The 26,376-nt window shown below is 37.0% G+C and overlaps 1 protein-coding gene across 1 annotated transcript in view; it reads right to left on the bottom strand.

The window, feature by feature from the left end:
- Window positions 1–246: 246 nt before the first annotated feature.
- The window catches only part of LOC104404440 (transformation/transcription domain-associated protein-like), a gene marked incomplete at its 5' end in the record, with an annotated part of 47,699 nt that continues 21,569 nt past the window's right edge, over window positions 247–26,376 (bottom strand). The window contains 12 exon segments of the mRNA XM_010012868.1: window positions 247–799; window positions 2,773–2,967; window positions 4,076–4,279; window positions 5,979–6,099; window positions 6,101–6,137; window positions 8,706–8,923; window positions 9,459–9,684; window positions 17,082–17,343; window positions 18,064–18,263; window positions 19,902–19,992; window positions 22,488–22,652; window positions 23,768–23,969. Of these exon segments, the coding sequence (XP_010011170.1) occupies window positions 515–799; window positions 2,773–2,967; window positions 4,076–4,279; window positions 5,979–6,099; window positions 6,101–6,137; window positions 8,706–8,923; window positions 9,459–9,684; window positions 17,082–17,343; window positions 18,064–18,263; window positions 19,902–19,992; window positions 22,488–22,652; window positions 23,768–23,969 (2,206 nt within the window).

Below are 26,376 nucleotides of genomic sequence, written 5' to 3' on the forward strand. Positions count from 1 at the left end.
TTAAAGGAAGAGTATTTATTTGTGCCTTCAATTTGGTATAATGAAGGGACAGTAATGAAGTAAAATTTCACAAAATAACATTCAGTAACTGGAAATACTGTCTTTTTTATTTTTTAATTTTTTTTTTTTAGTAATTACTATGGTATGAAAAAAAATTATATACTGCAGGTTATTAGGAATGCCAGGCCCTAAATCTAACAGTGCTAGGTTTATAGTCCCCCTCATAAAATAAGATTTTTCTGTACAATATTTAAGTTTCCTCTCTTCATTTTAAGCTACTTGTGAAAACTGTTGTTACATATTAAACAACCTTTCTTAAACAGGAGGAAACGTCTCCTCATGAAATTAAAAGCAGTGAAATTGTCCTATTACTGTAAACACAATTAAAAAGAAGACTGACAAACTGCAGTGTGGCAGGTAAGCCATGGTCTGGAAAGCTTTTTTCACATTTTTTTAACACAATATATGGCTCACACCACAAACAGCAGCAAAAAAAGCTATTGAAAATTTCAAGTTACAGCCAGGGGTGCCAGGCGGGATCCATACGACAGAGATTATCCAAGCTATTTGCAGCTGCTACCAGAGTGTTGACTTTGCTTTCTCCTCCTTCAAACTGAGCAAGATTATGAAGTCGAGTCATGATAGCAGTAACAGCTTTTTGAACTAGTGAAACCAGCTGCTGGCTGTCCATATTTTCGGGTTGCCCAGCTGCTGAAAGTGGAGAGGAAGTATCCTCTTGTGTTTTTTTGTGCCATGCAATTATTTCATCCCGTAGCACAGTTTTTAGGATGCCATCAACCTACATGAAGGAGAAAAATCAGACTGTCATATTTAATCCAAAGAACCATCAGAGATAACAGATAACTAGATTTTAGTCAACAGCATTTTGACACTTCTGGTTCCGCATTGCAATCTCAGTGTTTTCAAGATGAATGTGGCTTCCAACTGTCTTTACTATTTCCTCTCAAGGTGTTTCTTTTCATAAAAAGCTTTCATCATGAAAACACATCATGCCTCCAGCAGAATTGAAACATCGCTTAAACTGAAACATGTATTAAGATCTTCATACACAAATGCAGTCATGTACATTCTGTGTTAAGATGACTCCACTAAATTTATGACTTTTCCCACACATACACAGAAGTCTTGTGCAAAGATTAAGAGTGCTTTACAAAGCTGGAGTTTTTCTGCACAGGGATTATACTCTCAGGGAACACTGTTTTCTGCCAAACATGGAACAAACACTGACTGCAACATACATACATACATATGCATTTAATACATAAACACACTATATACATATATAGATGTATATAATATGTGTACACATAGGTATATGTAGGTCAGTTCTACCCTTGGATGAAAAAAATGCCAGCAACAAACAGTTGCTGCTTTTTCTCATCGCTGAGTTGAGTCACTGACATTCATCTGTCAACTCCAACACTCCTGAGCTTCTAAAACGAACTTCTAGGTAACCAGTCTGAGTCAAATTCACTGTTTGCACATAACAAATAAAACATTTTATAACACACATACTTATTAGGCCAACATATTATATATATTTTATAGGCATTTGTATAAAAGATAAATGCAGAGTGTTGCCTAGATGCTCCCTGAATTCTGGCATGCTTGGTGCTGTGAACACTTCCCTGAGGAGCCTGTTCCAGTTACCAACCACCCTCTCAGTGAAGAGGCTTTTCCTAATGTCCAGTCTGAACTTCCCCTGATGCAGTTTCATTCCATTTCCTCATATCCTATCACTGGGCACCAGAGAAAGGAGCTCAGCACCTCGCCTCCACTGCCCCCTTTGAGGAAGTTGTGGTCTGCAATGGGTCACCCCTCAGCCACCTCTTCTCCAAGCGGAACAAACCAAGTGACCTCAGGTTCTCTTCAGAAGTCTTGCCCTCAAGATGTTTCACAAACTTGGTTTCCTTCCTCTGGGCACACTCTTAATATGTGAGATGTCCTTCTTATACGGAGGCAGCCAACACTGCACGCAGTACTCAAGGTGGGGCTGCAGCAAATCGATGTGGCATGTGTCCAAGTGGGCATACATCATTCAGATGTTGAAATTACAGGCTATGTTTGCAAACTCGTTTGCACGTATAGACATGGTTTTGTAAGGTAAGATGACGAATTATTAAAAATATATTCTACACAGCTTGCTTTATTTTAGATAAGGACTAAAATCACTTTAGGATATTTTCCATCTTTTATAATGCAACTAGCTCACGCCATACCTACTGTATATTCTGTGCAGTATCTTTCTGGTGCAAATTGCTTGCCTAAGTGCAAGATGCCTCATTTTTGGAAAGCATTAGAATTTAAAAGGAAGTTAGACAATTTCTTCAGAAAACTACACCCCGTTAAGAGCTAGAATCCATCAAAGTAACAGTGTATCTTTAGCATTCTATTCCACTAACAAAGAACCAAAACACATTTCTATCGACAGATGATTATGAAGATTCTAAATGATGTTGTATTTGCCATTTTACTATTTAAGACTGTCAGAATTCTTCATGACTTATGAGGCTAGAGCAGTGAATTAACATGCTTGGACAAAGAATTAAATCAAGGATAGAATTACACCTATATTCCTCCTATTCTTTCAAAAAGGCAAACTACAAACTGGCATTTGTGATGACCTCAGAGTAAGATTTAAAAACAAACACATACTGTTCAATTTCCACTTTAACCAAGAAAGTGCTGAGAAGTTTCTAAATTGCCAAATATAACATGCCTGCAAACAACCCTTTCAAAAGCTATACAAACCTTAAAGTTTGGCTGTGCAAAGCAGCGAGCTACCGCAATCATAGATGCAGTCAGTGGGCCAGACACCCCGATGGTGGTAAGAAATTCAGAGATGTTTGGTGTAAGCCTGAATGGAACTGGACGATTGGCATCCAAATCTCCAGTAGCATCATTAATGTCAAAGCGAAAGTAAGCTACATTCAGCTTGCCAGTATCCTGGATTTAGAAGCAAGATGCATAAAAGTAATTAAAAGAACATTCATTTAATTCACGAAACCAAAAGATTTTGGATTTTTGTTTACTGTTAATACTCAGAATACAAATGTACTCCCAACAGCTTCTCACTCTTTCAGTCACAGAATCACAGAATGGTTTGGGTTGGAAAGGACCTTAAGCTCATCTAGTTCCAACCCCCCTGCCATGGGCAGGGACACCATACAATAAACCATGTGAACCCATGACTGTCCAACCTGGCCTTGAACACTGCCAGGGATGGAAAACAGTTTTTGAGCAAAAAAATTAAAATTAAAGGTATGCATAAAGTCAGGTATGTATTTTTCTCAAAATGTGTATCTAAAACCCGTTGCTAAATACACACTGTTGTAATATCAAGCTTAAGGAATAGATTCTTCTGTAGTATGGTCTATAAGGAGTCATATGGACAGACACATCTCTGTGCATCCCAGCTCTGGACAAGCATTCCCTGTGCATTGTTCACTTAGGGTAAGCATCTGAACACTTACCCAGAGGGATTAAAGAAACTTAATTGCTATACAGAGCATATCCCTGCATGCATTAAAATGGCATTAAGACTTTAATATATACCACCTTCGCCCTACTAAGGTGGCAAGCCTCATTTAAAATGTTGGGTTAAAGCAGAAAGATCACTATTAAGAGGATTTGTAGCTTGACATGATGGCAATGCCGAAAAGAGAACAGTATTTGAAAAAAAGGTATTCCCCTGTATGAAAATGAAGCTCTAAATTTTATTTTTTTTTAGTCTGACACAAACACATATTCAAAGCAATATACCTAAAGGACAAAAACAGAGACTAATCAGTCATTTACATGAACAGTTCCAATATCTAAGAATGATTTTACAAAGTTTTACATTCTCACCATAAAAGGTAGAACTGACATCCACAGGGATTGCAGTTTAAATTGCTACCTACATGATGTGCAATCACATATGAATGAAAAGCCTACTGACATGCACTGTTGATTACGTTTATCAAATTACTGTTTTGACTCACTTCAAAAGTATAGTCCAAATTTCTATCTGATCAAAGACAACAGCATGCATCTAGAACAAACTAACCCATACCTGGGCAATCTGCAGCATTTCAGGATTGAGTCTATTTAAATGAAAGATGAATTCTGCAAAGCCAATTAGGGCTAGCTGAATAGTGAACATCTTTCGGAAAGTCCAGTAATCTGTGGCGTTGGGGAATGTATGCAGAGCCCACTCCTTCAGCATGCTGCGTGGCACCATGTTGCTCTGGACTTCCTTAAGTATATCTCTAAGAACCTGCATATCAAAAATATTAGTTGAAAGAGATCATTTTTAATACGCTTCTTACCAACAGACAAATGTGCCAAAAGCAACTATCAAACTTCTCTCAACTGCTGTATCCCATTTTAGGAAAAAAAATATCCTGAACTTGGATGCTTTCAATCCAACACCATTGCCCGGCTTCTTTGTCAAAACACAGATAGTGTATTTTTAGCCCAGCCTCTGCACAGCAAAGAAATATTTTTATCTGAAAAAACTAAATTTTTAATAAAACCATATAAGCATGAGAACTGCAAACAGACATGTCAGAAAATCAGAGACTGAAAAACTATATAACCTGATTTGGTGTACCTTCTATTCAAGACTTTAATGAAAAACAGGCTTGAGCTAAAGAGACATTCAACTCATGATGCAGCACTTCCTTACGGGAAACTAACAGAACATAATTCTCTATTTTCTAGCTTCAGTGCAAGCTGGATAAGCATTTTGCAGCAATGAAACAAATCCATTTAAGTATTATGGCACAATTTGAAATCGTGCATGGGACTACAAAGCATGCAACCTAAAGATGGCTCTCTGCATGGTTTCTTCATAAACAGGGTAAAAGGGAAAGGATGTTTACTACACAAGATAGGGAAAGGTTTACTACACAAGATAGGTAAAGACTGCGTGAAGTAATTTGTAACATGCATTATAATACAGCAAAAGTACCTCAAAAATGCCAAAGGGTAAAAGCTGAGAGCTGTATTCAGCTGTTTCTGTCAGTGTACACTCTGCAATAGCTTTTCCTCTAGATGTATACTTTGCAATCTACCAAAATATTTAATTACTGTACCATACACTAGCCTAATTAATTAGAAAAAGATATAATGTTAGGATCTGTTCTATTACACCAGAAAGCATGATAGTCATACTGACTTCAATTAAATGGCTGTTAGAGAGTTTCATAACCTGAAGGAAAAACCCTCAAAAAAGAAACAAATGTTAGGTGACCCTCCATTTTATTTTTAACAAAGGAAGCCTGAACAGATAGTGTCTTCTAAACCAGGCCTACATGTATACCACATATTTCCTAATAGCTATATTTGAAATGGGACTGGCATTTTATGTAAGAATTTGCATTAACCTTGAGATAAAAAAACATGAAATAACCTTATTTATCACAGTTGGATGTTTGATGGAGGTAGGTGAGAGGGAGCTTTGTTCTTTCTGAGTACTATCATTTATTAGGGTGAGATTACTAAACTGTTTCTATTTGACTTGGATGAAATGAATCCACTGGCAATTTTAAGGGATCCATTAGAAGACCTTGGGGAAGCCTGCAACACATCCCATGCTCTAACTGCTTAGGTAAATTAGGAATGCTGTTTCCTGTGTTATCAATTCATTATTTTCAAAGCACTTTACATAAGGACCAAAAAGCAATCAACACCTTGCCTGGTTTCCATTGCAGTTACTCAAAATAACCTAGAGTAAAACAAATACAGCTTTTTTGAAGCTTTCCAAGATAACCTAAAACACCAAACAGATCTAAGAGTTCCCAAGAATACATTAAGCAAAACCAAAATAAACTCGAATAAAAATCAAAATGCCACCTCTGCACAATGTATCTGTCTCACATCTAATGAGAGGTGATGAATCTCAGCAGGGGATATTGGACATGGCAGAGTCCTCAAGGAAGCCCTTGATTAAAATTCATTATAGATGCTAATACCTGATGGCTAGCTTGAGTCCCTCGTGCTTGGACCGTTGCCAGTCTGTCATAGTAACGAGAAATAGGGTTGTCATGCTCGATGCCTTTCTTGGCACAGCGTTGCTTATAGATCTCCACCAACCAAACGCATCTGTGGAGAAACTGCTACAACGCGGGGGACTACGAGACATTTGAGAAGGGTGAGAGGGGATGGTGGTGGAGCAGGGAGAAGGGAGAGAGAATAAAAGAGAACAAACCAGTTAATCCATAACCCAAATACTAAGAGGAGAATTAGCACACAAGTGAGATACAACTGTGATCATCAACTGAAGTGTATCAAGAGAAAATTTTTATTACTACACTCACAACTAACTCACAAGCTCAGTTAAAAAGAACGATAGCAGATTTTTGTAACAGAAACATCAACTGTATTAGCAAAAAAATGTAACACTCATTTTTCCTACTTTTCTTTACCTGCAGAAAAGAGGTTAAAACTTTGTTCAGATGCAAACAGGTTTGTAATATCTGATTACATGACACTGGCATTATGTCAGTAAAAATGAGCCTGAAGAACAAAACTACTTAGCTCAACAGGCTATTTAAAGTGATTCGGAAAAACTGGAGGAAAAAATCTGAACATAGTTGAAGAATAGATGTTTAAATGACACTGTTTGAAAACAACACAGGGAAGACAGCAAAATATTCAACAATAAGAAAACCTAAGGCACTGAGCTTTTCCTCAGTGAGCAGTAAAGTTGCAAAAACCCTATCTGCACTTTCATGGTGCTCAACAGATGTATCATCCTACTGAGTCTTATGTGCATCCCCACCCACATCAAAACAGACAAGGCCTTTTCATAGCCAGCTTTTCCAGTGACACTGTACTGTTTGACAGCGACCTCCAGTTACCACCAACACTGTTCTCTCAACAATTCCCTCTGAAGCTGTAATAATTAAACTCAGAAATATAGGGAAAAGTTGTTTATATGCATTTAGATTGTTTGATGCAATTTCTTCAGTCTTAAAGAAGAAAATGCATTCTGCAGAAGGGGTGTTAATGAGCTATTTCTTGTGGTCTGTTTCTATTAACCTCTGGCAGCAGAGAAATGGATGTTCTTTAGGTTCTTCCAAATAGCATCAAACCACAAGGAACAGAATTATTTCCAAAAACACTATAGTTCAAAAACAGCTTTTTGAAGGAAAACATGTTACTTTAGTACTCATGTTATATAGAGGATATACTTCTGTACCAGCGTCTTTGTTTATCATATCTTTAAAGACCATTTATTGCACTTTTGTTATATTGGCTTTGGAGTGATGCAACATTGTCTTCACATATGTAGAGATATTGACCTTTTTTAATAACAAATCCTTTGGCTTGTGTATTTTTGTCTTTCTAAAGTTAGCTCTGTAAGTGACAGTTGCATTACCTGGACACCTAAACTCATGACAACAACTTCATGTAAATAGATACTATTAGCACAAGAAGCAGGACCAGTAAAATTATACTTTTTAAAAATCAGAGCTCAGCACTTTTTAAAAGGACAACAGCATAGTAGCAATTTTGTTTGTCTCTAATGAAAGTTTCCCTTATCCATAATGTTTCTTGCTTACCAACAGGGATTATCAGAACTGAGTAATGCAATGTACAGAACTCATTTATATGAAGTTATTAAGTGACCTCCTGAAAAGTATTCATACATGAATATAAAGTAGCTCCTCAGCTGTAAGCTGGAACTTGCCAACAGCCTTAGTAGCTGGAAAACACAAGGGTTTCACTATTTTAAAGTATTTGAATCACAAGCAGATCAAGTGTGTTGCCAGGCAGGACACTGATACTCTCTATTTCTCATTTCATGAATGAATTATTTATAATCTACACATAAAAAAAACAGGATACAAAAGGAAAGAGAAAGAATTAAGACTCTGTGTTCAGCCTTCATTCACAGTTTCTGTTAGGAAATGCCTAAATGTGTGACCTTTTTACCACGTATTTTGGCAATTTATAACACCAATAATGTTGGAAACCTCCTTAAGCTCTCCTCACTAAGGCCTCCCTACCATTATGTTTGTTAATTCTGGATTGTTTAAGCATTGCCAGGTGGTGCTGTTGGCAAAGTGCACTCTCCAAATGAAGTAACCTATTACATGAGTCCTGCATCCAGTATCTGGATTATGAATGGATTTTATTTGGCAATACCCAAGCATATTCCTGAAAGTAAACATCACCATGGATACAAAAAAATACAAAGATATGTTTTCATAGCAAAGAACTCTGAAACTATTTATCAAATTCAAAGCTCTAAAAAAAAAAATTCCTTCTGTGTACTGTGGAAGAGGTAAAAGAAATTCAATATTCATACACTGCAACTTGGGGAGAAAAAGTTTTGTTCTGTTCCTCTTCGTCTCTAAATGCTTGTTCTGAAGTACATGTATCCATTTCCATAGCAACAGCTCCAATGGGCATGCCTCTGCCTTATAGGTGATATTCACAACTAAACTTTATGCAGTAAATGATGCATGTAAGCTGTTCTAAAAACACCCTAGATCCCATACAATCAGCAATATTTCTTCAGAGGGGTGCTACAATGCCAAAAAAGACTTATCACCTAGACAGATGCGACTTTATCTTCTGAATATTCAAAACCTTCAGTATCAGTGATTAGTAGCTGTCAAAAAATTTAGCAATTATAATCTTTGAGTATAACATATATTTAAAAAATAACCTAAAATATCTCCTTTCAGTACCTGTAAAAAACAAGTGTCTTTTTGTGGTTTCTTTCCTTTTCTCTAAGCAGGGGTTCAAAAGGCGAAGAAGTTGTAATACCCGCTCTTCTCTACGAGACTCTGTCAGGCAAGCATCATTCATTACCAGGTATGGGTAAATCTTTCCGTTATGGCCTCGGATATAGAGTCTTCTTGCTGCAGTATTGTGTTTCTGAACTATCTCCACTCTGGGCATAAACCTATTAGGAAGAAAGGGATAATAAAGCACCTGAGCTAATCTCCTCTAGTATTAAATCAAAAAACAAAAAACACCAAAGAAATAAGGCAGTGCAACTGTGTTGCAAGGTACAATTCTATTGTCCAGCTAGCCCATGGTTTCTATTTTGTAGTCAAAAAGGTCTTCTGTTTGATTTTTGTTTGTTTTTAAGAAAGAGTTCTTGAGCAAAATTAATCATCTGATCAGACCTTTATCACCATTTTGAAGAACAGTACCTGTACTGACTGCAATAAAAGAACTCATTTCAACTTCTATCAATATATGAAGCATACTCATCATATAACAGTACAGTTGCTTAGTGAGGCAGTGTAAAATTATCAGAGGAGGATAAAATAAAGAAAAATAAAGGTGTTACACCAAAGTATGTCTCTATATATGTAATTTATATATACGAAAGGTACGAGACATATACTGTTGCAAAGTGGACAGATGGAGGAGGTTTTAATTTTCTCCTCCATTTTCAGAACTACAACTACCAAAGTGTATTTTTAGGTTACCTTGCTATCTTGATGTAGTAATGTGTTGGCTTTGGCATAAGGAATTCTCCAGGTATCTCTACTTCTGCAGTTTGAGCTGAAAAATTACTCAGAAAGCGGCACTTTTCCTCTATGAGGAAGAACTTTGGAAGCTGCTTAGTTTTTGCCTCCAGAATTTTGATCCATTTCTTCAGCTTAGAGATAAGATTGTGAAGTTTCATTGACCCTGGCACACTGAAGTCAAAGTCTAAAAAAATAAAAACCAAAAAGAAAGTTTATACACATCTCAGCATTTCAAATTCTATATCGGGTATTTAGGTATTTAATGATCAAGCGTCTGAAGTTTGAGATTCCAAAGAGGTTCTTTCAGCTACATGCCCCCAAGCAAAATACACAGTCAGCGCACACACAGCTGTTATGCAGAAAAGCATCACACTGGTGTCGAATACTATAGGAAAAGGGAAAGCTCCTACAATCAGCAAATTACACAAAAAAGGAAAGCATAATACCAAGCAAGTCCAGCAGAAGAACATGGCTACCTATGAACCCTAAACACAGAGAAAAACCAGAAGGTTCAAACACAGATGAGACAGAAAAATCATTAGAGAAGAGTAAGAGCATAACAGCTATAGGATTATACACCAGCAATAACTCTACATCAGCTGATGCTGGAGGAGAATAAATTATATGTTTCAATAGTGCAAATCAAACACACACACAGAACTGTCCTGCCTGGAAAAGACAGGGCTAAGGAATGCTTCATCTCTACAAAAAATCTTTAAGTGATGTTCTAAAATTATATATAACTTAAGCCTGCCTGAATCCGCTACCTCTTTGTGTACACAGCTCTAAAGTATCCTCTGTAATTATTAACTTCCCAAGATTTTTCCTTAGTCATGCGAACATTAGAAAAACATACTGTGAAAGTTCTAAATGCTATCACTGTATTTAACTGTCTGTATACTTCAACCAGAAAGACTGCGTAGAAAGCGAGCAGTAATAAACCAAATGATCAGATCATTTAGTGAAAGAGGAAAAGTAAGCTTATTTCACAGACTAGCACTATAATTTTCAGCCTGTTCCATTCGAAGTGATTTATTTATTTAAAATCAGTGGAAGCTTTTTACTTTTAAAAGGAATGGAAGAGCCCCAAAACTGAGGATACAATGTAGGATCTGCGAGCAACTGAAAGACTAGTAGTACATTTGCTATTACTATTATTCTCCTATTCTGAGCTGCAAGAAAATTCTCCTTATTCTTTCCTGGCTCAGATAACAATTGCATGCCACCACAGGAAGAACAGCTATGACAGCCTAAGCAAAGATGACAATATTATGCAAACAGTCTGCTCTTTCCTTTGCAACGTAACAGTAGTGCAGCGTGGAACTACCTCCTCTAGCCCACATGCAAGTGAAGTAACAGCTTTCTCAAGGCCAACGCATGGTCTTCAATACACTATGCAAATAATTCTGTAACAGAATTCACTGCAATATCAACCATTTTCTGAGCCAGCACCCATGCCACCTTCTCAACACAGCTTTCACTACAGAAGACAGCAAATAAATAAATAATGAAATTATGGCTCAGCACTTCAGTACTGTAACAATGAGAGATGAACCACACTTGGTAAGAAAATCAAGTGCTCTCTCTGTAAACCTCATTAGTTACAGCATCCCAAATTGTGCATGTTCACTAACAGACTTGAATTTTTAAATTTTTAAAATGCATTTCTATACCACAGTCTAAAAGATGCCATTTTAAGCTCAACATGTTACAGGTGAAAAAGCAACAGCAAGAAAGAAACAGAGAATGTTGATTCAGTATTTCTGAGATCTACAGCTAAACCAGAACAGGATCTTCATTATGCTTCAATACAACAGAAAGTTAACGCAGTCTCAGAAATTAATCTGACTCTATGCAGAATCTATGTTTCAGTATGTTACATACATACAATATCTTCCTATATTGACCAAAAAAAACCCAAACAACAGAACAGTCACAAGTCCTGCTCAGAGGACAAATTAATTTGACCACATAAATATGCCCCAAGCATCTATCTGCAAGTATGCTAACAGGGAGTGAAGTACACAGACAGAGCAATTACTGCACAGACGTTTTTTCAACCACAATTAAAACCACTCAAAACTCTGATTACCCACAAGATTTACTCCTACAAACAAGCTTAGAACATTTGGTCTTTTAACCAGAAGAGTTTGTATCATCCTACACATAAACTCTTCTTCTCTAAGTTCTCCTTTATGGGTATAGGATACTATTACTGAATAAACTAGTGCAGCCTATGATTCCTTTCGTTTTACTATTCTGTTACTTAAACAAAATATCAGAGAACACATAACCCAACTTATTTCATTGTGTATCCACAATATACCGATATGCTAAAAGCTTTCAGTGAAAGCCTTAAATCTACTACCCCAAACCAGAGCAAAAAACCCCACACATACCAAATCTTTTCCATTTCTACCAGAAAGAAGTCTATAATGAAAAATTCAGTTCTGTATTTATGGGTGTTAGAAATTAGCATAACTCTGTAATACTCCCTTTTCTTTTTCTACCCGGTAGGGGTATTTGCAGTATCCCTGTAAAACACTGTTATTATAATCCCAAGCCTACCCTCTAGTGAGCAGCAGGAGTAAATCATTTCATGAAAGTGGCAAAATTATTGAATCATTTATCTCCTGAATCTCTGAAGTTCAGGAAGATATCCCCAAATTGCAACTAGTTGCTGTGCTAATGGGAACCACCAAAGTAGTAAAACTATGCATCAATATATGCCTTAAAAAAAGAAAATAGAAAAAGAGCCACTGAGTTCACCATGAGAACAGTTCCAGTGTGTTGAAATGCCTGTTCTAGGATTTTTGTTTGTTGTTTTGTTTCCCAGTAGCAGATGGGAAAAACAGAGTTCAATTAGTCTTTTTGCTCATGTCACAGAGATCCCATCTGAGAAGAAAAATCATTTCAGCTGCAAGGGAAATACAAGACTAGACATTACCTGTGTATGTGTCTCTCTGCTTTACATGTATCTTAATGTATATAAATAGCATTTTTGTTTCAAACAGAACCATTTTTTCAGTACTTACTACTGGACAACACCTTCCTCAAGCTAACACATGATGGTCTAAAACACCCTACTACTCACATCATCTTTTTCCTAAAGAAAACAGGGAGTTTACCTCCTCATCTTTAATGGAGATATTCACAGAAGACCACAATACAGACTGCAACTGAAGAACCTCACTCTCTGTTCTCAATGCTGCTAAAGATTCTTGTCACCCTCAATGAAAGGACAAACGGGGCACAATCTTCCTGACAGTAAGAGACCTAAAAATTCTGATGGTTCTTAACACAACTAGATAAAGCTGACTGCTTTTGGAATGAGGGCTGTACCATCACTTTTCATGAAGTAGCACAAAAAGAAAAATATGCTTGAGTTAGTAAAATTGAAGTACCAATCCCTCTGTCCCCCCAAAACCCCTGACCTACATAATGACCAACATTAATATAGCATTAAAGAAACAAAGAGAATACCTACAAAGACTTAAAAACAACCAAAAAACAACCAAAAAAAAACCCCAAAAACAAGCCTTCTGCTACACTTGCAGAAAATAGTCCTAATCAGCTCAAAGTAACAGGCAATTAATGCTTTTAGAGCAAGCAACAGTTCATTTGCAAGATTTTAAAGATTATTCTGACCATACACAATGTCTGATTACACTTAAAAGTTGATAACCCAGGGACCCTCAACTGAAAAGCCAAGATACCCACCATGTAAGATGCCACTTAAGACTGAAATCACACAGCAGTTCGTTAGGCATATGATACTGAAGAAGATCCAAGCATTCTCCAAGAGGGAAGAGCTCTCTTGCTTTTAAAGTTATCATTCAGACATTTATATACTCTCTACTTTCCCAGAGGTCCATTTTAATCACACAAAAACTTTTGGAAAGCATCAACAAACACGAAAAATCTCAGTGACAAGTAAGTTGAAATATGAAGCAGGACTTCTGGTAGCTCCAAAAAATTAAGACTGGTAAGACCAGAGGAAGGTCAAATGTGTTATTAACTCCAAACTCTTGATCTGGATTTTCCGGATAACATCCTGTTATCTAAAAATTAGAAGGGTAGTAAAGAAAGAGCTACCAAAGTGATGCTATGCTCATCCTTGAGAAAAGGAAAAAAATGACTAAAATAGCTGAGAATTTTTAACAGAGCTCTTTCCCCTGCCCTCTCCCCACATTTCAGAGACACGCTCAGACATTGAGAGGATTCCTTCTGATTACAGAGTTTCCATCCACACATCCCATTGTGCTGGGTGGCAAAACTCTTAAGAAAATTATCTCGCCCATTCAGGGTATACTTTGGAATTTTCCATTCCTATTCAGCTTGAGTGAAGAAATGGTTGCAGAAAGAAGCCGATCCAAACTCTAAACTATCATATGTCGACAAAAGAACAATGGAGGCAGTTTTTCTCCTCCTTTCACTGCTGAGAAAGCTCTCAAAGGGAGCATTTCTCAGCATTTTTCTGTTCTTTGATGTCAAAGGTTTAGCAGGAAAGGAGAGAAGGAACAAAGAACAGATGGTCAAAGAGCCATGCATTTGAAGTTCCAGTAAAAAAATTATTTCAAAGTAAAATTTGGTTTTGAAATATATAACATTAGGATGGAAAAAAATGACCTATCAAAGCTTCAATGGTCCAGACTGCTGCAGATGAATATTTAGAATGTAAGAAATGGTATGAGAGCCCCCAGTGGCTCCAAACAGGAATCAAGACGCAACTCAGATGTTGATGGAAATGATTATGCAACCAAACATAGTTGAAAGTGTCTATAAAACATAGCTGCCAACATTAATCTGGAAATAATTGAAGACAAAGAGTTTACTCCAAGACAGCTCCTCAGCTTGGATACTTTTGAAATGGAAGGCAGCCACTGTAATTATCTGTCCATCATCTAAATGCAACCAGTGCTGAGAAGCAGAAAAACAAACATGAACCTTGTAGCGTGACAAAAGGACAAAGTAGGCACAATTTACAAATGGTTTCCCATAATGCTAAAGCAGCCTTTGCTATCTTCAGTACAGTAATTACAATCCTATTCATTTATTTATGTGCATTTTACTGTTACTACAAAATTAATAAAAAACGTATTTTCATTTTCTGCATAATGAATTAAATTACAAAAATGTGGAAGTATATTGATCAGTTTCATTTCTTGTTTTCCCACACTTCATTTGTGAATTAAACCACTGAATTTATTAATTAAATCAAATCTAGCACTAAGCAAAGTAATTATTTCAATCCCATAGACATTCATGTTTAATCAGACTTTCACATATGAACTCTTCAACAAAAAAACTAATTACTTGTTATAAACTGAAGTTTACCGAGACACACACTGCATTTGATGATTTTACATGATTTTAATGTCCAGGCCTATGTTGTTGTTCTATGTTTTATATGTCATTCTATAGGCATTTAGATAGCAAACCTGAAAACCTTACCTGTCATTCGGGTATCATAAACACATGCAAAGATTATACATCAGCATGTAAAACTTGAAAATCCTCTCCATTTTTTGTTTTAACCAAAGATTGTAACTGAATTGTAATTTAAGTTTCTTAATCCCTAGATCTCTCTAGCACTCACAGGAAAGAAACTATGGCAGACCAAAAATAACTTAAATCCAACAAAACCTGAGCATATCAACAACACTTACAGCAATAACAAATTGACTGTACTACTATTGCAGTGTAAAGACACATAACCCATTACTAAAAATGAAAAACTAGTCCAAATCTATTTCATGTAGAATATTTCAGTTGCAAGGGAGCTACAGTGATCATCTAGTCCAACTACCTGACCACTGACCAATGGAGGGCTGACCAGAAGTTAATGCATGTTATTAAGGGCATTGTCCAAATGCCTCTTAAACACTGACAGGAATGGGGCATTGACCACTTCTCCAGGAAGCCTGTTCCAGTGTCTGACCACCCTCTTGGTAATGAATGCTTCCTAATGTCCAGTCTGAACCTCCCCTGGTGCAGCTTTGAACCATTCCCACGCATCCTATCACTGGATCCCAGGGAGATCAGCATTTCCTTCACTTCCTCTCCTCAGGCAGCTGTGGAGGGCAGCGAGGTTGTCCCTCAGCCTCCTTTTCTCCAAACTAGGTAAGCCTAAGTCCTCAGCTGCTCCTCACAGGACATGGCTTCCAGCCCTTTCACCGGGTTTACTGCCCTCCCTTGGACACATTCAAGTACCTTCTCATCCTTCTTAACCTGTGAGGCCCAGAACTGCATGTGAGGCCGCACCACAGCTGAACACAGCAGGATGATCACCTCTTGACCACTGGTTATACTGTTTGATGCACCCCACGGTGTGGTTTGCCCTCTGGGCTGCCAGGGCAGGCTGCTGACTCCCACTGAGCCTGCTCTCAACCAGCATGCCCAGATCCCTTTCTGCAGGGCTGCTCTCCAGCCACTCCTCTCCCAGTCTATACGTGTGCCCAGCATTACTCCATCCTAGATACAGAATCTGGCACCTGAACCTGTTAATGTTTATGCCATTAATCATTGTCCAGTGATTCTTTCCCTCCCCACCCCCATATGCTCCCATTAAAGACAAGCAGAATGTTTCTACTTCCATTTCACTCCCTAGTACGCTTCATCCATTAAAAATTTAATCATATGGTTCAGGACTTTCATTATCTGCTGTCATGCAACTGTTGTGCCTCAAAAAGGACATCATGCAATACATAGCGTGCACAAGATATGTAGGTCACATCTGCAACTGAGTTGCTTTCACAAGATTCCCATCAGCTCACTTATTTTCACAACATTATCAGTGAAATGCCTGAAAAATCACTGCAAGTCTACTTGTCAAACTCAGTCAACTAGTTATGTTTAAGGAAAAGCTGATGTAGTTTAGAGAGGAATTTATGCAAAATTCAAAATTCTGGCAATCCAAAACACTGATGCCAATCAGTGTCACCTTCTGTCATATACAGTTGTGCAGCCTTAACACTTTTCACCAAATGTATCAAAACCATGCTTGACTGTACACAAGCTTCTGTAAGAATTTTAAATCAACATCAGATACTCACACATGTAACTCCACAGATAGAACAAATGAAGCAAAAAAAGCCACTTCCCCTAAGTAGCTTTTTTATTAGATCTGATTAAAGTTATTGATTCAATTTACCTAACAATGATGTAAATTCGTGTAATAGGATTTTTATAATCTAGTTATCCAAAACACTAAAGTCATCTTCCTCATCAAAAGTAAGCTGTTTTGAAAGACTTTGCATAATATTGTCAATTTGGAGTTCTGACATCACCGTAAAATAGAAATAATTATTGTCCCTTACGTGTAGCAGGCAGTTCTATGCAAATGGCAAAAATACTACAGGGGACTAATCTAATTTACCTTTAAACACATACGTGATTTGACCACAGTTTCGGGTTTGGTGAATGACAGAAGGATATTCCATTCTATATTCTTTCTCAGGAAAAATATTGGAAGAACAGAAAAGCAGAATGCCTTCACAGCTGAACTTTGGTGAAGGAGCGGGGAGTGGAATTTCTCTGGGGATTAAAAGTAACATTTAATAAAACAATTTAAACATTTACCTGTTGTAAATTGCCCTTTTAACTTCTGGAACACGGGATCTTGAGCTGTTGCCTGTGCTCTCCTAGCTAGTGACTCTGAGGCTGCACTAGAAAACATGGTGGACACATTAGAGACATTCTCAAGACCTACTCCAAAGGTGCTGACTAACTTCTTGACAAAATTTAGTGTATGAGGAGTGATTTTGGCATCTGAAACGGCTCCACTTTTCTCAAAGGCAACTGAATAGCACTTCGCCAAGCCCTGCTGCAGTTGTCTAAGAACCTAAGGATTAAAAAAGACAAAACAGTCAGGAATATTGGGCCTTCTGATCTGACACTGCATTTTATACAGTAAAGTTATCCTCTCAGAAACATTTATTTAAAACTCTGTTTTTAGATTGCACCAGAGGGTCAGTCAGAATGACAGAGCTGATTCTTATCAGCATTGCAAGCAAACTGAGCAGTGGAAACGCTGCATCACAAAGTACACTTTCAACAGCAGCTGAGCTTTAGATTTCATACTTTGTGATATATTAGAAAATGATGTGTTATTTTTCAAACAAACACTGTGCTAGGTAGACAGAACAGAGTAGCCGGACACTTTGAGAGGCAAATAATGAAAGCAGAGTGGCTCCTCCATCTGCTCCTGATATAATTCAAAATTCAGACAATAATCACCACCTGCCACAGACACCAGAAGGAGACAGAAACTGGTAACCGTGAAACTTAATGTAAGAATATAAATTTTCAGTTAGTACAAGCAACAGCTTGAATCCCAGTGGCATCCATCAAATGTGTAGTTTAGGGAAACCTCTGTATTGCTTCCAGAAATAACTAACCTCCTTAAAACTCCAATCAGAACAATCAGTTTTACATATACACCAGTTTAGTAATCAAAACAAACAGTTATGTTTAAATGTTTAAAATAATTCTAGGTAACTGCTTTGTAGTTAACTTTTCCTTAGATGTTACATACATATGAAGGTGTATTAAAGCCAAATACCTCTTCGTGCCAATTCTCTCTGAACCAGACCATCTGATCTACAATGCCTTCCAGAGATGACAAAAGCGTTGGATGCAATTCCCGCTGCATGTGCATAATTCTGCTGCATCGCCACATTGGTGCAGTGGCTCTGATTGGCCCAGGATCTGAGGCAGAGTGGGACTGATTTCCAACTGAACTTGGCTGTTGTTGCCCAGAATCTGGAAAGTGAAAAATTAAGAAAAAAATAAAAATTACTTTTCATAAACTTGATACATGCATGAAATAAAATAAATTGTTTGAGGAATTTGCTTTCAATTTGCATGAAGTATTAATCATGTATTACCTACTGAAATTGAGAAAATTTGTGTCTTACAAAGAAAACTCTACTCCAAATACTATTCAGTGGAACATACTTCCTAAAGCTACAGCAATATAAACTCTTCAGAAACACACAGGAGGCATAGCCTTAGCTTTTACATTATCAAGCCATGCTCTTGAGGTAACTAACATTGTTTCATATACAATCAAATTATTTAAACCATGGGGTTTTCCTCCCCTCTCTTTTGTGGAGATCTTTCATACATAACTGAAGAACAGACATGCCCAGTGCCAACAAAACACAAAGTGCCATAGAGTGCATCGTTTAGTACAATTGATTTCTTCCATTACAACTACAACAGACAGTGATTAAACAGAGTTTTGCTTTATCAGATGACCACACACACACAATACTTCACACAACCCAACAGAACAGAATAGTAGCTTGTGGCAGTGCCTGTAGGAAGATATTTTACTGGTTATTACTGAATATGCATGTGGCAATATCAAGAACTTGGCCCAGAAACCTCTGTTGCTGGATATGAATGTAGTGAAGTATCATGGCATGTGAGCATGTCCTCCTCCTCCAAAGGAGCACCCAAACAAAAATAAGACAGTGGTTTATTATTTAATTTATAAGACACTTCAGAATTTTAAGCAGACATTTAGTGAACTGATTCCCAAATGAAAAGGACAACTAAGCGAACAATGCAGTTTGTAACAAAGAATAGAGAACAGAAGGGAGAGTTGTTCCAAGTTGTTCTCCTGGGATTCCCAGGAAATTGTATGGGACGAAAGAACAATTAAATTCTGAGCAATCATTTGACATAACAATTCTAAACAGGATTTAGTTTTAGGAAAAAAAAAAAAAAAAAATATCTTACTCATGTACATCATTGTGCAACTTGCTTCTCTTCTCCCATCTCCCAGACATTCCTTCAAAGCCTAAACTGATTTTATTTCATGTACACTTAAATGTTCATTTTACTTGAAGATTCACTGTAAGAAGTTATTATGGAGACACCGAAGTACAGATTATTCAAGGAAAGCAGTTTATCTCACCCGAGTTACATGAACTCATCTTTTGTTAAATTATTACTAAAACCTTGACTCATTGGAAAAGAAACTGAATGTTGCATGGTTCATGCTTGTAATCAAAATTAGCCTAGAACATTCTAGAAAACTATGATGCCTTTCTGTATTTGTAATCCAAGAATTTTCTACCTGTCCACTAATTTCTAAAGATAAAAATCCCATAAAGAACATGTGATACTCAATAAGGTAATATGAGAACAAGGGAGACGAAACTCTTCTTTGTATTTTATTCGAGAAAATTCAAGACAGCTCAAGCCATCTGTAGATTTAGTTTTACAGAAATGAATGCAAATGAATGCAAAGAAAGTTTATCAAGAACTCTTTTCCTTAGACTTGATAAACTGGTATGTTTTCTAGAGAATCCGTTTTCCCAGTACGATCAGGTGAAGCTCAAACCAGTAAGTTACAAAGAACCCAAACAATTTGATCATTATTAAGCTCACCGCTTTTGTAGCGCTCTCGTTGTTCTATCTTCAAGGTCAAATAGAGGGTCCTGATAGGGAAGTAGACAGCTTGGGGATAGACTCTTCCCACCTATTTGGAGATACACATATACATATTTCCCAGTTAGGGACTCTAGATCAGCTCCACACATACAGATTTGCTCTATAAACAAGAGCAACTCAGTAACAATCAGCTCCTTCTTTTAAATAACAGCTTATGGAAAACCAGGAAATATTTTCAGTAACAGAAACCTGAAGAGGATGAAACAGTAACTCCCTACACACAACTGTTAAGGCATTACCTTATCAGGGCTTCCAGATCATATTGCCTAATAAACCTGGAAATAGACAGAGTGCCAGCTGGGCCAGCTCAAAGATCTTACTCCCATACATAATGGAAGAAAACCAGACATAATGACAGTGGTTAATCTTTAAATTAGGCCACAATTCCCAGCAAGCCCTGTGACACTTGATAAGAAGACCCATTAGAGTAACTTTACTCCACCTAATTATGGCACTTAATGTAAGGGTATACCAATTTCACCCCAAAATAAAAGCTTTTGTGGCTTCCATTAAAAAAAAAACAAAAAAAACAACCCCAAACAAAACCCACAGTAAAACCTAGAGAGATCTTAACATTCAGCATCCCTTTTAAAATCTGTAGATCTCAGTATCTAGTGAAGGAAAGAAGCAATATGTCAAAGTACCACCCACAATAGAGCACATCTTAAGACGTGATTACAGGCTTCTCTAGCCACACTTTTCCTAAATCATGGATTCTTTCTCTATCCAAGTGGGTATGGTAAGTGGTAGAAATTTTGCAATGGCATTTAAGTGTTCAGTAATACGATATTTATGGCAGATTGCTATCCTGACACACATATGCCTCATGCTGCAATTCAAGAGTAAATTGTTTGCAGGCAATTCTAAGGTTTAGGTTCTAGTATTTTTTCAAACTAAGAGTTTTAAGTCAGTAACACAGAGAATTTTGTATTTTTGTTTTATATTCCCTCTATGGACCTGAAGTTTAAAGGCAAGATAAACAAAAATATCTCTGATATTTATGAGCTCCAACTACAGTCAGACTTGCGAGCAGGCACTCACTTCTAAAAACTTTCATACACCACGTCAACAAATAACAACTCACAAATAAGTTTCTTCTGTCCACTGTCAGAAGACAGCTTAGCACAGTGTTGGTGTCAGACAATAGAGGTCATATGCATGACAGATTTTGCCTTAATTCCTTTGTTTTCTTAAGCTGTTTGAGTGCATGGACTGTTCCAAGTTTTGTTTTCATTTTATGTAGGGAGAGGGAAGGAAACACATACACAGATGCACACACATACTTATCTAGAGTTGGGTATCAATGTACATGCAAGCACACTTGGACATGTGCTCTCTCTACAAAAATACACATTCTCAGAGCTTTGAAAGAGCAAAGATAAGGGATAGTGCAAAAGGAGCTGGCTATCACATATTCACAGAATATCCTGGGTTGGAAAGCACCCACACGGATCATCAAGTCCGTATCTCAAAAATCAACAACACGACTGCTACGAGAAATTCAGCACAACAGTTGTTCTTTGCCAGTTTTCAGGAAACACTGGAGCATTGCAGATAGAAGTGGCCTGGGGCACAGGCTATTGTAAGAGCTTCCCATGTAGAGTAATAGGACTTCACAATTGTTTTATATTAACCTGAATGAACAAACATCAAAATGCTTCCAGGTTGTACATAAGCTAAAACAGAGCTGAAATTAGACCATGAACAGTTAACATCTCTGAAAACACAATGTTTGAACCCCATTCACAGTAAGCAATAACAAAACACTATCTAAAAGCACATTAACAGAAAGATGTCACTTATTCTCCCTTAGCCTATAGACATGCTTAAACCAGCTTTACACTGAGATACCGGCCTATGTCCTACTCTTAGATTCTGCCTCAGAACAGTCAGCAACAGGCAGTAAAATCTTGAAATCCCAAAGCAAGATTAATCCAAACTCGTATCTGTCAGTTCAAAGGTACACATCCAGGAAGTCAGCTTCTTCATATAACTCCCTAAACCTCACCCTTATTTGTCTAATCATTTGTCATGCTAAACTTCAAGTGAAAACGTACAAAGCCCTGGTAATGATTTCTGATGGTGACAGAGCTTTGCTTTCTGAAAGTCAACTCTAGTAAAAACCAAAGCACTAATGAAATAGTTTGCCTTTTAGTCACTGAAAGCTAACAATTCTTTATCACTACTCCTACGTTACAAGCACTTAACTATATATTTCTAAATGTGTTCTATAATGTTCATCACAAAACTGCAGTAAATATGATTCCAGAGGGAAAGCTATAATGCCTCATGCACATATGGCATTCAATTTCACTGGATTTAATTTCATTAAGTAAGACTCACTTTGTAATTTAAAATATTCTACTTGCAGAGACAAATTACCATTTTTTCACTCATCAACACTTGCAAAAAATAGCATTTTTAAGGCTTGGTATTTTCTTAATTTGCTTTGAAATATATTTGTATCTCATCTTGAAAACAGGTATTACAGACAATAAGAAAGTTCATTATTATCTTTTGTACCTGACTAATGAGGTTCAGAAGGAGTTTGCCCTCTGAGCCAACCAGGCATGTCAGCAGCTGTGGAATCCAGGCCAACCACTGAATAGGTGGGACACCAATACAGTACTTGTCTACCGCATCTGCTAAGGTGTTCTTATCATCATCAAAACTCAGGAGCCAAAGAACCTAAAAGAGGATTTCAAGATGACATCCCAGCACTTAAATTCAAGACACATCAATCATTATGTTATAAAAAAAACCCCCCATAGATATATTAATATGACAGTGGAGTTCTCGTACGCGTTGAAGTTGCCTTGGACGCAAGAACTTCCTGGCCAATGTAATTTTTTCCCTTAGAAATAATATTTAAAGCATGTAAAAAAATAAATGCAAGTGTACTACTTGCTATGAAACAAGAAAGAGCAATACTGCATTCCACAGATTCTTTGGGTTTTGCTTTGGGGGTGGGTGGGTAGAAAATGAGGCATATTTATAGAACCTAAAATATGCTATTGAAATAAATTAGCTTCAATGCAAGAACTTGAGTATTTCTTTGGGTGTTTTTAACTATTTTAATGTCCATCCCAAGAATACTTTTCCTACAGTTTAATTTAAAAGAAAATATATTAAGCACTGACTAAAAATCATGAGCAGTTATGTGACCAGAAAGGGAGAATAATAACCTTCAGAGTGGTATAAGCCCAACTTTAATTTAAAAAGAAAAATACTTTCTGTGTTTGTTTCATGTTCAAAACAGATTGCCTTCCACAGTCTGTTTTCATTTCTTAAATTCTCTTCATGAGAGAGATTAAATATCCCCAAACTGAGAAAGACACAGAGCTTGTTTTGGGTGAAATATTTTTGAATTACAAGTAAAAATTTACAGAAAAGGCTTATTTGGAATAATTTTCAATACTGAGATAAAAGTTAATATGAATTATCCATAGTAATGATAAATAGACATAAAACTATGGCACTTTTTAAAGGACCGAAGAAGGCCTTTCTGCAAATATTTTACCACATTATATAGTACAAATGCTGGATGCAATTTGTTCCCTTTCTCTCACAAAAGGTTCCATACCTAAATAAAACCCCAGATATCCCAATGAAGTAGAAAAACCCAAGAAGAGTTACATGCAGTGACCCGAGAGCAACCATATGCAGATTTTTCTGCCTAAATTAAAGCCTTCCATCAGTAACTTGTGTATCTTTAATTTCACAAATCTGGGCATTGAACATTATCCCAGCCTTTTTCTGAGGGCGTGCAGCTCCAATTCTTTTTTTCAACATCTAGATCTTACCTTTGCTAAGTACTTTCTTGATTTGCTCTCATTCTGATGACGACAGGCATGCAGGTAGCAAGTAATAGCAGAGACACCCAGGTGAAGCTGACGTTCTTTCACAAAGATATTCTCCAGGTAATCACCCCACATTGCCCACGCTTTCACAAGCACATCATGCATTTGCACAGCTGCAGAAAAAGCTTTGTTTGCTTCTTCAGACCTGCATCGTGACAAGGAAGAATAGTTTTATACTAACAAAAAGTTACTAAATTATGTAAGTCAAATTTCTGATAGGGTACTCAATTACTTTCCTAATGATATTTTCACATTAAGTTCTCTAGTAAGGTCCCTTATGTCTTTTTTGTCTTAGCTTTCCTTAAAGTTCGACACCTATGAAAGTAAATGCTTCAGAATGAAAACACTTTATAAGCATTTAAGATCTCTAGATACTCCCTGAAACAAGTCTGAAAAACTTCCAGTGCACTGCGATTGCAACCCAAGCAATGACACTGGAGAAAGAAGAATGAATGGTAACACAAAAAAATGCGCTTCTCTGCTGAGCAAACAAGTAGGAAAAACCAAGATGGGAAGATGTTACATTAACTATCTTTTCACCTTATTTAACCACTCTCCCATCAAAGCCATGAAAAGATTTACAATCAACATGATCTGGAAAAAGTCATTTCCTCATCCCCACATCTTTAAGAGTTTATTTTTCAACAGGAAAAATGAAGAAATATGAAGGTTAATCACATAGTTCTTGGTAACCAAGAGATTATTTGTTTGATACTTCCAATGCCTTCAGGTTTCCTCAAGTGTTCCTAGTCCAAGGTTTGGCATAATTCATCCCTATGTATGTATATAGCCCTTAAACACATGTAACTTTTCAGGCATAACGATAAAGGATGAGAACACTATCACACACATTACTGAAATTGAGAACCCTTTAAAGCATTCCAAGATCAATTATTACTAGAAAGTGCTTCATTTCTCCCTTTCAGAATGAGCATTGAAATAAACCATGCAAAAGTAATACAATGCTTGTCTGACTGATTTTTAGAAATTAACTGGAATATTTTTTTTATATAAAAATATTAGCTTGGAGGATTATAGTGATAAATTAAAAAGAGTAGCTATTGAGGCAAAGCCACAAAAAGGAAAGCAACTTTGTCAAAGTTTCTATTACTTTCTGTTATACTAATGTTATTGGCTTTCAGAGGCTTTCTGTACCCTAGATCGAGGTTCTGAAGTGAACTACCACAGCAACAGCCTGATAGATGACTTTGTATCACTACCTCCCCTTTACAAAAAGGGGACTTTTCAGCAGGTTTTCTTTTCTCCTTCTCTACAATTCATCATTCTTGACACCTGAGCTGACTTTTTAAAAATGCTTTCTATCACCTGGCTCAGCAAATGGGCAGCGCAGGGAGATGAAAGAGCAAAGGTGACCTTTAACTTCCACTTCAGTTGACACACAGGTAATCGGTAGTCACACATTCTCAAGTTCAACACTGCCATTGGTCCTAACTGTAACCTTCCTAAATTCCTGACCTCAACCGCAGTGCTAAAAATGCCTGTATGGTTTTGGATAAGGTTAAGAAACCGTAAGTACATCAAAACCGTGTTTTAAACAGAAACCTTTATCCATTCTACCCTGAAAGAACAAATAGAGACAGTTTAACTGCCTTTTATTTTATCTGCATGAATTAAAATTCTAAAAGATGAGGAGGGGGGTACCCTTTCTTCTCTTTCAGCTCAACTGGAACTAAGCATCCTTATGGCCATAAAAAAAGCCCACTGCACTTTCCATCAAAGTAACTGCATTCTGCCTATTTAAAATTCTCTCTTGTATCCACAGAAGAAGGTATTCATCATTTCCTGACTTGAAATGCTGTGTGAGGTTGCAGCGTACAGCTTAAAACCTGATGGATTTCATTCCGTAAGTGTCCACAATTGTAGTGGTAAAGGAATTATTCTACCCATACAAAACATGTAGCACTACTGCTACATGCCATGCATACTAAAAGCTGTTGAAATCTGAAAGGTTTTTTTGGCATCATCAAACAAAATCTGATTGCTGAAATATCTGTTTACTGAATTCAAGAGGGATGTTCTTCAAATAATAAAATGCTGGACAGCACAAAGGAAAAATCTTACAAAAGTAGATGTGTGAAAGCAAGGCTTGCACCTACGTGTTTGATTGCTGCAATGCAAGATGTCTCCAAAGCACACCACATTAGTCATTTCAATTCAATTATCTGAAATGAGTGTGGCATTACCATACTGCATCACACACCAGATTTGTCTGAATACTTTGAACTATGCCACCACACATTTTCCTATGCCTTAACCAGTTGCAGTTATTGAAGAGATATATACAATGACAATGACACAGAAGTGACAGAAACAAAGAGGTAGGCTAATTTTCTTTAAGTACCTGTAAGCTTATACACTGAATTTTTTTTCCTTGGTTTTATATATGATATTTACATTAAAAATGTAATTAAAACAACCTCCTTTGTCAACTACACTAAGACATCAGTTAGACATCAGGTTGCTAAATACTCATATAACCAGGGAGGGAAAAGTATTTAAAACATTGTTGTGGTTTAAGCCCAGCCGGTAAC

This window comes from Nestor notabilis, unplaced genomic scaffold, assembly GCF_000696875.1.
Source record: "Nestor notabilis isolate BGI_N333 unplaced genomic scaffold, ASM69687v1 scaffold6004, whole genome shotgun sequence".
Classification (NCBI taxonomy): domain Eukaryota; kingdom Metazoa; phylum Chordata; class Aves; order Psittaciformes; family Psittacidae; genus Nestor; species Nestor notabilis.